Source organism: Artibeus jamaicensis, unplaced genomic scaffold (genome assembly GCF_021234435.1).
Source record: "Artibeus jamaicensis isolate MK-2021 breed Jamaican fruit bat unplaced genomic scaffold, CSHL_Jam_final contig_3126, whole genome shotgun sequence".
Taxonomy (NCBI): Eukaryota; Metazoa; Chordata; class Mammalia; order Chiroptera; family Phyllostomidae; genus Artibeus; species Artibeus jamaicensis.
Window position 1 is genome coordinate 9,223,659 of NW_026521723.1, and position 15,135 is coordinate 9,238,793.

A 15,135-nucleotide genomic window follows, 5' to 3' on the forward strand; every position below is an offset into this window, starting at 1 on the left:
GTACCACTTTTTAAGTCAATAAACATGATTTCTGACTTTCTTGTAAGGACCTGGGTGGAGTGGGAGTTAGGGGAACTGGGGGAAGTGCCCAGAAAGGACTTGGCCCTGTTCACCAGTGGGATTAAAAGTTCCTGGAGCAAGAACACATTGAAACAAGCTCAGGCGCAACTGCTCAAAGCTGCAGTTTTCATAGGTGAGGAGCTTGACGGCCTCTGCCAGAATGATCCCAGCCATTCCCTGCCTGGGCATCAGCTCTGCTCCTTTCTCCTGAGTCATTTTTCCTCAAAGTACAATGTATTTTCAACAGTAACTGAATGGCATAGCTCTTACTGCATTACTTTTAATTTAAAAAATTAAAGGCTTATGTTTCTGAATGATTGTGTCTATCTACTTGATTCATTTTGAGACTATTACTGGTTTTTGTTATTAGTTCTTTAAAAGCAGTTCACCCACAATAATGACAGGACATGATCAGGATAATATCTGGTCTTTAAATTTTTATTTATTTATTTATTTACTTACTTATTTATTTTTTATTTACAGAGAGGGAAAGGGAGGGAGATTGAGAGTTAGAGAAACATTGACATTGCTTTGTCAATGTCAAATGTCAATGTCAATGTCAAATGTCAAGCATTTGACAATGCTTTATCAAGTAAGCATTGCTTCTCTCATGTACCTTAGCCAGGGACCAGACCCACATCCCAGGCATGTGCCCTGACTGGGAATCAAACCAGTCACCTTTTGTTTTGTAGGACTATGCCCAATCAACTGAGCCACACAAGCCAGGGCCTGATAATGTCTGTTAAATGTCATTATAGATTTGTTCTCCTGTTAAATAATCCCTGATCTGATGTGCCCATTATATTACTGAACCAAAGGGGTTAGTTTGCTTATGTGCACCAAAGCCCAATAAGATGCAAAATGGGAGCTTGCAGAAAAGAAAAGTAAAGGTTTATTTAGGGAGTGGGCACCAAGACCAGAGGCACGGATGAGGCAGTACTCTGAATGATAATAATTGCAGTTGCCTAAGATGATCTTTTTCCAAAACAAACATCACCTTGCCCACCAGGTGCCACTAAGATGCAGTTCTCCAGTGGCCTCTAGATGATAGATTATATAGGGGGAAATCATTAGTAGTGGTAGCTAAGGGAGTTGGGGTCATGGGCTCTGCTGAGTCATCTGAGCTAGAGCAGGAAGTAGTTGATCACTGCTTCAGGTCTAATGTTGGCTGCTGCGGTGTCCAGCCTGATTTCATGAGCATGTGGTTGGTAGGGATGTTCTGATTTCTCAGGCCTGAGGCTAAACACAACTGAGAGTGAGATTGTTATATTTAGTTTGGCAGAAACTCTGTTATCGTGGTTAATAGACCTGAGGCTTTGTTCTTAAGACAGTTTGATGCTGACCAGAGCCTAATGTCCCAAGGGCTTGATTTTTTTAATTTTATTTTTAATATATTTTATTGATTATGCCATTATAGTTGTCCCATTTCCCCCCTTCCTTCCCCTCCACATTGCACACCCTCTCCCACCCACATTGCCCTGCTTTAGTTCATGTCCATGTGTCATAAGTTCTTTAGCATCTACATTTCCCACACTACTCTTGCCCTCCCCCTATCTGTTTTCTACCTACCATCTATATTGCTCATTCTCTGTACCTTCTCCCCCCTTCTCCTTCTCCCACTCCCCTGTTGCTAACCCTCCATGTGATCTCCATTTCTATGGTTCTGCTCCTGATCTAGCTGTCCGCTTAATTTGCTTCTATTTTAGATGTGGTTGTTAATAACTGTGAGTTTGCTGTCTTTTTACTGTTCATATTATTCATATTTTTATGTTCTTTTTCTTGGATAAGTGCCTTTAACATTTTATATAATAAGGGCTTGGTGATGATGCTTAATGATGAAAGGAATGGACGTGCAGTGTGTGCAGAGGTGGAAGGGGCTGGGAGAGGAGGCAAGGGAGTCATAGCACTGTGAGGCTGGACAGAGCTCGTGTAAATGAAGGAGAAAATTATATTAAAGCACTGAAGCTCCTGTGCAGTTACAATCATGCTCCCAACCATAAGACCAGCGAGTGTGGTCAGATAGCTACCGGTATACAACTCCAGTTAGTGCTGAGTTGGCAAGTAATAACTTCAGAACGAGCATTTGGGACCTTTAACGTAAAGAAGCTGTGAGAATTTAGAAAGTCCTGGCCTATGGTGACAGATGGTTTTACATTAAATTCCTGCTGCCATGTAAGCTATTTGGAGGTTGTACTAGCGGTGGCAGTTAAATAGGTTCCTATTTCTAAAAAAGACTCATGGGACCCAAAATGACAATGGTTATAAATCTAAAGCTTATTGCAGGAAAAGGGTACAATACAGCAGTGCCACTAAAGTAAGAATATGCATCACTTGTACATTTACAGCAAGGGGTCTGTTGATGTCAGGTCTGGTCCTTTGTCCTCTCTTTATAAGGGGGACTTGGGGAACCACCGATAGGGCACAGAACACCTCACAAGTGGGGACCCCAAAATGGAGGCTCAGCCAAGGTCATTTTGTATTCTCCTGGTCACTCAGATAAATCCTTACGTGTATCCAGGCTTCACAGCAGAGCCCCCCCGAGTTCTCTCCAGGGCAGGTGCAACTCGTCAGTCCTGTCCCCAAATTCCCTGGAACCATGGTTACAAACAAGGCAACACTCTGAATCAGTACATCTCACACCTTGACCCTGGACCCATACCAGGTGGGAACTTGAGCAAAGCAGTTCTGGTTAATTCTAGGCCTGCTGGCACAGACACTCACAGCCCAGAAGCTACGGTTTGACCCCTTTAGGCTTTCCATGACCATAAACCTGTCACCAGCCATGACTTGGAGGCTTATACAAGAAATGTTAGTGACTAACCTTTTTTTTTTATTTGTCTTGTAGAAACATACATTCCTAATGAAGAGAGAAAAGACGAAAGTGGATTTTTGAACGTGAAGTCTGTTTTCACACCGGGGTATGGCAATAACCCAGCCCAGGCCAAAAACCTGACCATCTGGTGTGTGGCTCTGATTCCAGTGCCTGGAAATAAAGTGCAGAATATCTCATCTGAAAAGATCATTTTTTCCTTGGGTGAGTTGTCTAATGCATAAGGTCAGCACAGGGTGGCCACGATGCTGTAAGCTCAGAACATGTCTGATTGGAACACTTAGAATACTCATCATTTCCATATTTTAATCTCAGAAAACTCTCGCTATCCTACTTAAGATTATTAAATTTCAAAGGAGCAAGCATTTTTGACAAATGGGACACTACTGAAAATAAAAAGTAGCTAATTCTTATTTTCAGAAATTTCATGTGAATACAGCTTTTTTTTTTCAAATTCCATTAATGATAACTCCTAACTGGCATTTTGTTTCTTTACCATATAATGAAAAGTAACACAAATATATTGATGATCAAGTGAGATAATCCATTTAGGATTTTTTTAATCTTAAAATTCCTCCTGAGTCACCAAAAACATTCAATTAGACCCAGGATAATGGGTACACTATGTGTGAGATATAAATATTTCAGTGATAGAGACTATGTCTTAATGGTTTGGGTCCCACTACTTGGAATCACAGAATCTGGCACACAGATTTTCATGACCTGAAAATTGATATGTAGAATTATTCTACTTACTACAACATTTGATTAACCATATCAAACAATGGAGATTTTACTACATAGAAGATGTGAACAAGTGTTTTAACACTGTGACAACAGATTGCCTATAAAAAATGTTTGGAACAACTGTCCACTATGCATATGTAATAGTAAAGCAATACCTATGAGACGGAAATAGATTTGAAAGTCATTAATAAAAAACTCTACAGAATTAAACATCTATTTTCACCTTCCTATTTTCAGAGGTGTTGTATTCTACAACATACTCATGAAAACCAGAATAATGGATGAGGAAAAGAGTTTCTCTTTGATTCAAGGCCATGGTCTCCATCTTGGCTCCTTCCTGGACCTGTCCAAACTCAGGGAGTTGGTTCCTGGGATCACTGGGGGGAGAAAGGTGTGTGGGTGGCCCAGGCAAGGCCAGTCCCCACTCTTCAGACACAAGTGCTAGTCGGATACTGCGGCAGTAGCACCATCCCTGTAACTCTCTCTGAGTATGTGTATATAAACAAATTGTCACATGAACTGAACAGTTAAATTGTTCAGAGCAGTCATGGGTTTACAATGATAGATCCATGTGCGACTCTGTCTAATTCCTTAAAGAATAAATACAGCTTCTTTTCTGAAGTGTGGGTGCAGTTAGGGATGCTATCCTGGAACAGTAAATGTAACCGGTTCTCACATAGGCTTGTCAGTAGCTTTGGCAGAACCGAAAGACATGAGCTGAACACCAAACAACCTCAAACTCCACAGAGAACAAATATGTCTATTTCCATCCTAGACATAAGTATGTTTTAAAAACCATTATTTTATTATTTTAAAACTATACTTGCCTTGTTGTTTAAGGACTTTATTGTTTTAGAGCAGCTTTCGATTCACAGCAAAAGTAAAAGAAAGGTACAAAGATTTCCCTCAGACCTCCCCACACACACATGCATCTTCTCCCACATTGTCAACATCACACACCAGAGTGGTGCATTTGTTACCACTGAGAAACTTACACTGACACATCGTAATTATCCCAAGTCCATAGCTTACCTTAGGGTTCATCTTTGGTATTGTACATATGAGGGACTTCAACAAATGTATAATGACACATGCCCATCGTTATAGTATCGTACAGAATTGTTTCACCTCCCTAAAAGTCCTCTGTGCTCTGCCTATTAAACCCTTTCCTCTAACGCCCAACCCCTGGCAAACACTGAATTGTTTTTTTACCATCTCTACAGATTTGTCTTTTAGGAATGTTATATGGGAATCATACAGTACGTGTGTAGCATTTTCAGATTGGCTTCTTTCATTTAGTAATATGCATTTAGAGTCCCTCCTTGTCTTTTCATGGTTGATAGCTCAATTTTTATTTTTAGCACTGAATAATGTTCTATTGTATCCATGTACCACATTCACCTACTAAAAGATATCTTAGTTGAGTCTAAGTTTTGGCAACTATGCACAGAGCTGCTGTAAACATTCATGTGCAGATTTTTGTGCGGGCATGAGTGTTAGACTACTTCAGTACATGCCACAGAGCATGGTTGCTGGATTGTATGGTAATGGTGTGATTAGTTTTGTAAGAAGCCTCCAAACTGTCTTCCAAGGTTAGTGGTGTCATTGTGCAGTCCCACCAGCAATGGATGAGGGTCCCTGTTGCTCCACCTCCTCACCTGCATTTGGTGTGGTCAGTGCTCTGCATTTTGGTTGTTCTGACAGGTGTGTGGTGGTCTCTCATTGCTGTTTTAATTTGCATTTCTCTGGTGACATGTGATGTAAAGCATCTTTTCATATTTCATGTCAAATAAAGTATGCTTATTTGACATCGGCATGTCTGCTTTGGTGTGGTGTCTGTTCAAGTTTGGACCCATCTTTCAATCAGATACTTTTTCTTGTTGTTGAGTTTTAAGAGTTCTTTGCATGTCTTAATGGTTTTGGTTACCTAATATTTTAGCTAACAGTCCTCTATCAGATGTGTCTTTTGCAAATATTTCCCTCTCATTCTGTGGCTTGTCTTCTCATTCTCTCAAATTACTTTTAGTTTTAAGATTAGAAACTAATGAATATTTTTAGGGTAATAAGAAGGAGCCCTGATTCTGACACCCAAAGCACACAATAATTCCAATATTACAGGATAGCCCTGGATCTGGTATAATTTTAGGTTCTGAACAGAGGTTATTTTTAAATTTTTATAATGAGTTTTTACCCTTTATGATAAAATATGAAAGACAATAAATCTTGAAGAGTCCAGTTTCCCAAAATTATAGCTTATATTCTAGTCACATCTGACATATATCTTTATGAATAATTTAGAAGATGCAGTTGAGACTCTGTAAAGTAATATGATACATCCCTGTATCGTATTACCCTATTTGTTATAGTTCTTAAACACTTCCAAACATGCTTTCTCTGCCTGTGTTAATGCCACTGGATGCTGTACAAACACTGGAGTAAAGTTCTAATGTCCAAGAAGCATTCTTGGACAAGAAGCATTCTTGAACAAGAATGTCCATTCTTGTTCTTTGTCCAAGAATCATTGCCTTGTCAAGCTATTATCACTGACAGATATGAAGATGAGGGTACAAAAGAAAATTCTGTTGTCTCTAAATGCTAAAGCAGAGAAAGTCTGGAAATATTACAGAGCAGAAAATAGATTTAGGGAGTAGAGAGCAGTTTTCGCTGCCTTTTGTTCTCAAATAAGAGTAATAATGTTGGAATGCTGCAAGATAACATGCCCCGAGGTGCTCCCTTCCCCACTTATCCCCAATCTCCCAGGAAGTTCAAAGGCTCAATGATTTTTTTCTCTAGAACACTCAGAAATAAAAGGGGTCAAGGTAGAGGGTCATAAGTAGCTCGACAGGCAGTTATTTGAGTTACCAAGGCTTGCAGATTCCTATGATTCAATAGTTAATTTTTTTAAATAGCCTATCCTGTGGTCCTAGCTAATCAGAATGTCTAAAATTGGAGCACTGCAGTCAAGTTTTTGGCATATACCAAGTGTGTTTTGTTTTGTTGAGGTGTAGGGGATATTTTTTTCTTCTGTTTTAATCTAAAAGTTGAGTGTGAATACCCCCTGGGACGGGGAATAACTTGGCCAAATCAGCTTCGACAGAGATTTGTTTATTAAATAGATTTCCAACTGTAACTGTCAAAGTCAAGACCTTGGGAATAAAAAGAAAGGGAAGGGCAAACAAGTTGTGTGAGTGTGTGCGTGAGTGTGCATGTGTCTTTTGGGTGTGAAGAATTAAAAGAAGCTACGTCAATAATGGGATGAAAGAGCCATTGAATATTAGAGTGGGATGTGCCAGACAAATACTTCTTGTGATGTCTCCCATACCTGCGACTGATCTTGAGGTCCTGAGCATATCAATAGGGGACTTTAATGTAAATACAGATCACCCAAGGACCTTGATAAAATGCAGATTCTGATTCAGTAAATCAAGGGGGGTTTGGGGAGGATCTGAGAATCTGAGTTTCTAGTAAGTTCCCAAGAAAAGCCACAAGCCACATCTCAAGTAGCAGGGACCTAGAGTGTCCTGGAGTTCATTTCTAGGTGGACCAGCTAAGGGCTGAGTCAAGCTCTGAGGAAGCCCTAAAGTTGGCCCCTCTGCCCTATGGGACAAAAACGTGGGCACTGCTGTCCACTGCTGGGCCTGAGGGCCTGCTGGGCCTGCTGCAGAGCAGACGCACGCGGGAAAAGTGTTGCTGCGTGAGGCCTACTGCTCAGCCCCCTGACAGGTAGCCAGTGTGATAGTCTGAAACTTGCTCCTGTGTTTTTGCTAAACTCTGTATTTGAGTTTTGGAAAATAATTTTCTCCTATTAGGTTTTTTTTTAGCTGCTCCTTTTGACACCCTCCGAGTTTTGTTTTAACCAAAGCAGAGTTTCTACTTTGCAGGACAATCCAAAACCAGAAGGATAAGTTTTAGCCTCAAGTTTCATTTTAAAAGCTCTGTATCATTTTTGTCAAAGGGCAAAGAACTCCTGGGAGACTGGGGACAGGCAGGGGTGGAAGCACCTCAGAGTGCTCTTATGTCGCAGCCTTTCAACATTATTACTCTTCTCTGGAACAAAAGGCAGCAAAAAACTGTTCTCCTCTCACTAAATCTCTTTTCTGCTCTGGAATATTCCCAGAATTTCTCTACTTTAGCACTCAGAAGCAACACACTTTTCTTATATAGACAATACATAAATAAGTGGGCATGATGACTGTGTTCCAGTAAAACTTTATTTACAAACATAGGTAAATGGTTGCATTTGACCTGTGAGCCACAGTTTGCCAACCTCTGCTCTAAACAATCTACAGAGAAAAACACCTGTGCATTGTTTTTCCAGGTCCACGCTTCTGCCAATTAAGGTTCTTACTTTGGAAGATGATGCTTATGCTGCACCAGTAGTCAGCTCTGTACTTAAGCTGGTCTTTCTTCCAATGTTAAGAAGGAATATAGGCTCTCAATCATCATCCACTTGCATAAAACACAAAAATGCAAAGTGAATAAAGCAATTACTTCTCCTGGGCATAACCAATGAGTAATAAGGCCTTTGCTAGGGCAAACTTTGATCACATCAAAAAGATCCTTAGGCTTCTGTAAGTTTGAGAAAGTGCATCTAGGAGGTTTGGGGTGGGAAAGTGTTAGAAATGGCCGGCACAAGAGCAAGAAGTCACAGAGAGCAAATTGTGTTAGGGAAACTGGGTTGAACTATCACCCGTTGGACAAACAATGTGATTTGAAAGATGTAAAGTGTAATAGGCAGCACCAGGAAATGAAGGTGGGGGACGTGATAGGGGCCAACTCATGATCAAATGTGCCTGTCATGCTAAGAGGTCCACCTTGTCTGGATGGCATGGGAAGAAGAAGATGGTTATTTGCCAACCTATTCATATGCTCTCCATAGAACTGCCCTCCCCCACCTCCTCAGAGATTAATAACAAGGAATCATTGTACAACAGGCGTCAGAGCCAGTTGTCCATGCCATCTGCAGCCAACAGCAATGACAACATTTCCAACAAGGAGAATAAAACATAGATGAACCTAGATCACAAGAAGAAGTTCCTTCCAGTGTGCTATGTGATATCAAGTGACATAACTTAAATACTATATGGTTTTCCCTTAAAGTAAGTTATAGAATAAGACCATTAGTGTAATTTGTAATTAAATGTGCAAAGATTAATTGACATCAGATATGTGACGCTATTCCCAATGTCATTTTGTGTGGGAAATCACAAACACCCTAGCCTCAGTGTCTGCTCCCCATAATTAACCCATGTGTTCCTAAAATCATCAGATCCGTTTTGGTATTTGTAGATTGTTTCATATTGTTAATAGAAATATTTTATAGTAAAATAGTGGAAATTTTAAGGAACCAGCGTGGATATATGGTAAGCCAAATAACATATTTCAGCCTCTCTTTCATTCCTAGGCTGCTTCTCACACAGAGAGAGAAATGTAGCCAAGTGAAAGTTTTATGAAAAACAAAAAGACAGTTTAGAAAGAGCATAATACCAACAATTTCAGGTTCATTGGTGTTACATTCAGTCTCATAGTTGTATCATTGTTTCTACTCTTGCTGATAAAACAATTTTTATGGGGTTACGGATTTGTAAACTGTGTGGTTACTTTTCAAATACTTCAAAATATGAGCTGCTGTATTTGTGTTATCAGGTCTTGTCTAAACGTCACTTTCCCCGGGAAGCTTTCCCTGGCCCGTGCGATCTCGGCCAGTGCCTTTCCTTCCATTCCCAGGGCCCCTTGCTTCCCCGTCACAGCATCAGCACAGTGACTGGCTGCCCACCTGTGGTCTAGGCGGAGGGCTCCTTACACATGGCCCACGTCCTTGCTGTCCACCACTACATCGCACGGCCTCACCTATTAAAGGGCCCTCAGTAATGCTTTGTTAAGTGAAAGAAAAACAAAGTTTTTTGGGGAGGGAGGCTAAGTCAATAGCTGATCTTTCTATTACAATACTTTATTCATTATAAATCTCTGCTTCATCCTTTCAGGCTCAGTGAACCCTCCAACAGACCCTGCACCCACTGTGACAGAATCCACCCTCGACACCCAGCCTTCTCCAGCCACCAGCACGTCTCCTACAGGTAAGAAGCTTTTCATACTGTTTTAATTTCCATGAACTACTATCCTTTAATGAAGCATATTGATAGAAAATTTCAAAACAATTGTATTATCCATAACCATTTCTAACTTCTAATGTTTTAGATAAGCATATTAAGTACTATTCTCATGGCTTCCAAGAGTTAGCACAACTTCCAAATCCCTTCACTTGAAGCCCTGGCAAAATCAGGGTCAATAAGTACTCAGTGAGAAATTAAATTTTGTATTTATTATTAAATAGGTTAATAAATTGACAGTCCTCCTCCACAGCTGTGTTCTCAGTGGGGTGTTTCGGGAATTGGTTGTAACAAATGAAGAGCCTGTAGACCAGATGGAGGTAAATAGTTTTAAATTTAATTTTCTTTTGCTTCACATTAATTTCGAGCAAGTTGACTGGTGAGGACTGTGAACTCAGCCTCCCAATGGTGGTATTAACAGTGGAGGTCAGGCTGGGGCAGTGTTGCTATGGCAAAGAGATGACATTGACTTTCAGAAGTTGTCACTGATGCAAACAAATTATTTTCAAGTCCATGGCCTTGGTGTTTAACAAAGAACCATGGTAACTTTGTCTAATACACACACAAAAATATATGCTTTCTGTAGAGTAGAAATAAAGTTTTCATCCTTAGTTAATTAAAACTATTAATTTAACTCAAAATGAGAACAGGAAGTGGAATAAAACGGATGTGGTTGGTGGAGATGAACAGCTCCTGCAGCCACCGTCACAGGCTCAGAGATAAAGCGTGTGGCAGAGTGAGAAGTGCCCGCAAATCTCCCGTTTAGTAATTTCACATTCATCTGATTTTTCCTACTTCTTAAGATTTTATCATTTTCTCTTCAAGTTTCTTTTTCTTTCACTTCTAATTTATCACTCAGCAATAAACCATAGTAGATTATAATATTCTTCATTTAACAAATATTAGCATATTCAAAAATAAAACCTTAAATGTCTTTAGTACTCTATGAATTATTTATCTATTGCTTCATAGCAAATTACCTCAAAACTTAGCAACTTATAAAACATATATTGTCTCAAGTGGTTTCTAGAGCCCTGGCTGGCATACCTGGATTGAGCACAGGCTGTGAACCAAAGGGTCGCCAGTTTGATTCCCAGTCGGGGCACACCCCTGGGCTGTGGGCCAGGTCCCCAATAAGGGGTGCATGAGAGGCAACCGCATGTTGATGTTTCTCTCCCTCTCTTACTCCCTTCCTTCCCCTCTATAAAAATAAATAAAACCTTTTAAAAAATGGTTTCTAGGGGTCAGAAATCAAGGGCAGTGAAGCTGGATGGCATGGCTCAGGTTCTCCAATGAGGCAATAGTCAAGCTCTTGGCTGGAGCTTCAGTTATGTGAAGGCTTCACAGGGTGGAGGGTTCAATTTTTAAACTAGAGCCTGTGGGCAGGAGGCTTCAGCTCCTCACCACATGGCCTTTCCATGGCGCTGTGGCAACGTGGCAGCTGGCTTCCCCTAGACCAAGTAATTCAAGAAATAGGGTTAGCAAGACAAAAGCCACACTGCCTTTGTAGGACCTAGTCTCCAAAATTGCACACCATTGCTTTTGCTTTATTCTTTTTGTTGTTAGAAGCAAGTCACTAAGTCCAGCTCACACTCAACAAGAAGAGAATTAGGCTCCACTTTTTGCAGGGGAGCATATCAAAGAATGTGTGAGCAAATTAACACCATCACAGTCAGCTAGAAAATACTGGCACAAAAAACGTAATGTGGTTTGATCTTCTTTAATATGACAGATAGACAGAACAAGCATTATTATTCTCATTCTCCAGATGAAAACACTGAGATACTGACAGAATAAATGGTCACATGATAGTAAGTGGCCAGGTTAGTAGTGACACCAAACTCTTCTGGTGCTAAATCTGGTTCTCACCACATGAGATACTATGTTTTCTCTGTTTGATCTAAACACTGCATAAAAACAGGAACATATTTGTTTTGCCACCTTGCACAGACTAGGCTAGTAAAAAATATTAGTTGAATAAAAGAATTAATGAGAAGAACATTCCTTCACTATATGGATATCATTTAATACATTCTATGGTATTAAAAAATGATAATTTGTTCCTGCCTTCAGAAAGGTTGCAGAATACATGGAGAAAAAGGACATGCACACATGGAAATGATGGTTCAAAATGATAAGGTGAAAGGTGTGGCCTCTCACAGAATTACAATGCACAGGGAGCCCTTGCTGATGTGGCTCAGTTGATCGTCCTTACACCAAAAGGTTGGGGGTTTGATTCCAGTCAGGGCACACACCCAGGTTATGGGTTTGATCCCTGGTTGGGGCACATATGTAGGGCAACTGATCAATATTTCTCTCTCACACCAATATCTCTATCTATCTATCTGTCTATCTGTCTGTCTATCTATCTATCTGTCTATGTGTCTCCCTCTCGCTGTCTTGCTTTTTCTCCCTTCCTCTCAAAAGGATTTCCTGAATTCACAAGGAAAGCTACAGACCAATAAGTCTTAGGCTTTGAGCAAAGAAAGTTCTCCATGAGTTTATAAATTCGGTCAGGTGTTACCTAGGAGAGATGAAGGAAGCTGATTATTGAAGTGTGTGTTATATTTATTTGACTCAATTGAGAGCTTTGTAAACATTCTAAACAAAGAGAACAAACTGAGCAGTTGTTCATTGGCAAAGGTGATGATGAGAATTTGAGAAAATATTAGTGGCTAAGCTTGGGTCAGAAGGCTGGCATTGTGTGGCAAAGAAGCACAGATGAACATTGGAAAAAGCAGAATAAAGAGAACCTTAAGTCTTAAATGTTTTTCTTTAAAAAATTGGTCAGGGACCCCATTAAAATTTTTAAAGGAAGTGATGTAACCCATTTATTACATATTTACTGTACACTTAATATGTACCAGATACTCTTCTAGGTGCTGGAAATGCAACAGTGAACAAAAGAGGAAAAATCATACTATATTACCCCTTCTTCCAGCTGTAAGCAGAAATGAGTTTCTTCTGGCTGAGTTTTCTATGGGGTTAGTTGCCATACATCACATGTTGTCATCAGACCAAGCACTATGCTTATGTCTGTGAAGAAATTCAAGGAAAGGAAAAGGACAATGTTACCCTTGGGGACTCCACAATGTATTAGAGCTCTCGTATTAGGGAAGGAAAGAGAGCACAAGTAAATATATTTGTTAGAAAACAGAAAAACACTACCTGATCTGCTGTCACACTGTGGTGATATAGTTGGGAAATTCCTAAAGAATTGAAAGACTTCCTTAAAATAAGGACCCACCCACCAGGTTGGACTTCATGACTGTTTAGATCAGTGGTTCTCACCAAGGTAACTTTGCCCTCCAACCTCCTGGGGACATTTGGTAGTGTATGGGGACATTTAAAAAATTCTCACCCAAAGCATGTTTATTGATTTTAGAGGGAGAGAAAGGGAGAGAAAGAGAGAAAAAAATATTGATATGAGAAAGAAACATCGATTGGTTGCCTCTGTTATGTGCCCTTACCAGGGATCGAACCTGCAACCTAGGTATGTGCCCTGACTAGGAATCAAACTTGCAACCTTTTGGTGTACAGGGTGATGCTCCAACCAACTGAGCAACCCAGCCAAGGCTTTGGAGATACTTTGATTGCCACAATGGAAAGTTGGGAGGTGCTACTACCTTCTGATACGTAGAGACCAAGCTGCTAAATGTCACACAGCACAGGCCAGGACAGCCCCCACAACAAAGAACCATCTGGTCCAAAAGTCAATAGTGCTGAGGTTGAGAAACCCTGTTTTACATCAGGCTGTGATCTAAGAGGAGCTATTTTTTGCTTTATAAAATTTCAACATCTGTCAAGATAATAATAATAGATTATGTTTGGAACAATTTTCAGTCTGATTTTTATGCGGAAAAGCATGTTAAATCAGTGGTTGAGTACATCTAAATAAAAATTATATTCTTAAAATAATCAGTGAATTACAACTGAAAAGTCCAAATTTTGTCTTGGCAAGCTGGAGGGCAATGATCACTGGCTACCTTGGAAACTGGTGGGATTCACCCTTGTGTGTTATTTTAAGAAAGGAAATGAGCAAGATGGAACATGTCTTGGGAGCCCATTTCAAAGGATGATGGTTTTATTTCCAACTCTAAGATGTAATGAAGAGCATAATTCAGTTGTAACCATTAAGCTACTGATTTTCCTACAAACATCCAGTTTATATTTTTCCCCTCAATAAAAGCATAGGTTTTAAACAAATGTTGACAAAAATGGAAACAACATTCTCTGACCAGAGGAGATCCTTGTAACTCATAACAAACCTCACGAGTTACCCAGGGAAACCCAGTTCAGTTCTACCTGAACTAGTTGGTGTTTGCTGAGTCCCAGCTGCCTTTTCTGTCCTTGGAAAAGACAGAGGGCTGACAAGCTCGGTGGCAAGATGAAACAAGCCCGCATGGGACAGTCAGAGACACCTGACCAGTCTAGGACAGTCTGGGACAATACTGGCATAACTCAGGGCTTCCTGCTGCCCCGAGGAGCTCCCTGCACTGTCTGCAAGTTTTTTATTCAACAACAACATGCCAGGAATTTTTGAGGTGCTGGCAATATGGTGATAAGCCTGACAGGCAGGGCCCCACATACACAGAGTTTATGTTCTAGCAGGACCTGCTTGCCTAGCTTCCCATTTCACTGCCCACCAGCCCACAGACCCTCCTATCTTTGTGGCTGTGCACAACCCTTGGACCTGGTGATATCGTTTTTAATATTCAGCCCTCTCTCAAAACTTAGCTGGTCCCCATAGTCTGGATATTTCCTGGACACCTTGAGTAACCACTGGTGGGCTCCCCAGGTGAATATGCCTGATCCTGGGCAAGTGGGAGGTCAGAAGCTGAAAGAAGCAGTTGCCCAGGGGATGCAACAAACTAGTAATTTGTCGGCAAGCAGGTCAGAAAGGTGGGGGGGAATTGAACTGGAAACTATGTCATTGGATAAAAGTAGTCGAATACAAATCACAGGGGAAGCAAACAGGATCAGCTTAGGTCTCGGTACTGGGCTCTAAAGCTAAGAGGGGTTCCCAGAGAGAGTCTGCAAGTCAGTGAGAAGACTCTGGTCATGCTCTTGTGAGAGCGACTTCTGAAACCTTCACTGGTCATGCCACGCCTGCTTTGAAGTGTCCAGATGCCTCCACTGCTGTCTGATATTTTCCTCCCTCGTTACATGTTATGTATCCAGGCATGGAAAAGTAAGAAAATAAGTAAGTGCTAGTGGTGAGGGGAACAGAATCAGGGAGGTCTGCACAGGCAGGAAATTAGGGAGGTATCTGGAAGGAAATATAGCCCCAAATGGAAGGAAGACGAGCAACAAATATTCAGACAATACTTTTGATCAAAACAAAATAAAATGAATGCAGGACCTGAGAAGACAAGCAGGGTGGGTGCT

General features: G+C 40.7%; 1 protein-coding gene across 3 annotated transcripts in view; it reads left to right on the forward strand.

The window, feature by feature from the left end:
• CD96 (CD96 molecule) overlaps positions 1-15,135 on the forward strand; it is a 93,260-nt gene that overhangs the window by 43,858 nt on the left and 34,267 nt on the right. For all 3 annotated transcript variants that reach the window (XM_037144316.2, XM_037144317.2, XM_037144315.2), the window contains exons 7-8: positions 2,906-3,094; positions 9,622-9,714. In XM_037144316.2, the coding sequence (XP_037000211.2) occupies positions 2,906-3,094; positions 9,622-9,714 (282 nt within the window). The remainder of the gene's footprint in view (positions 1-2,905; positions 3,095-9,621; positions 9,715-15,135) is intronic.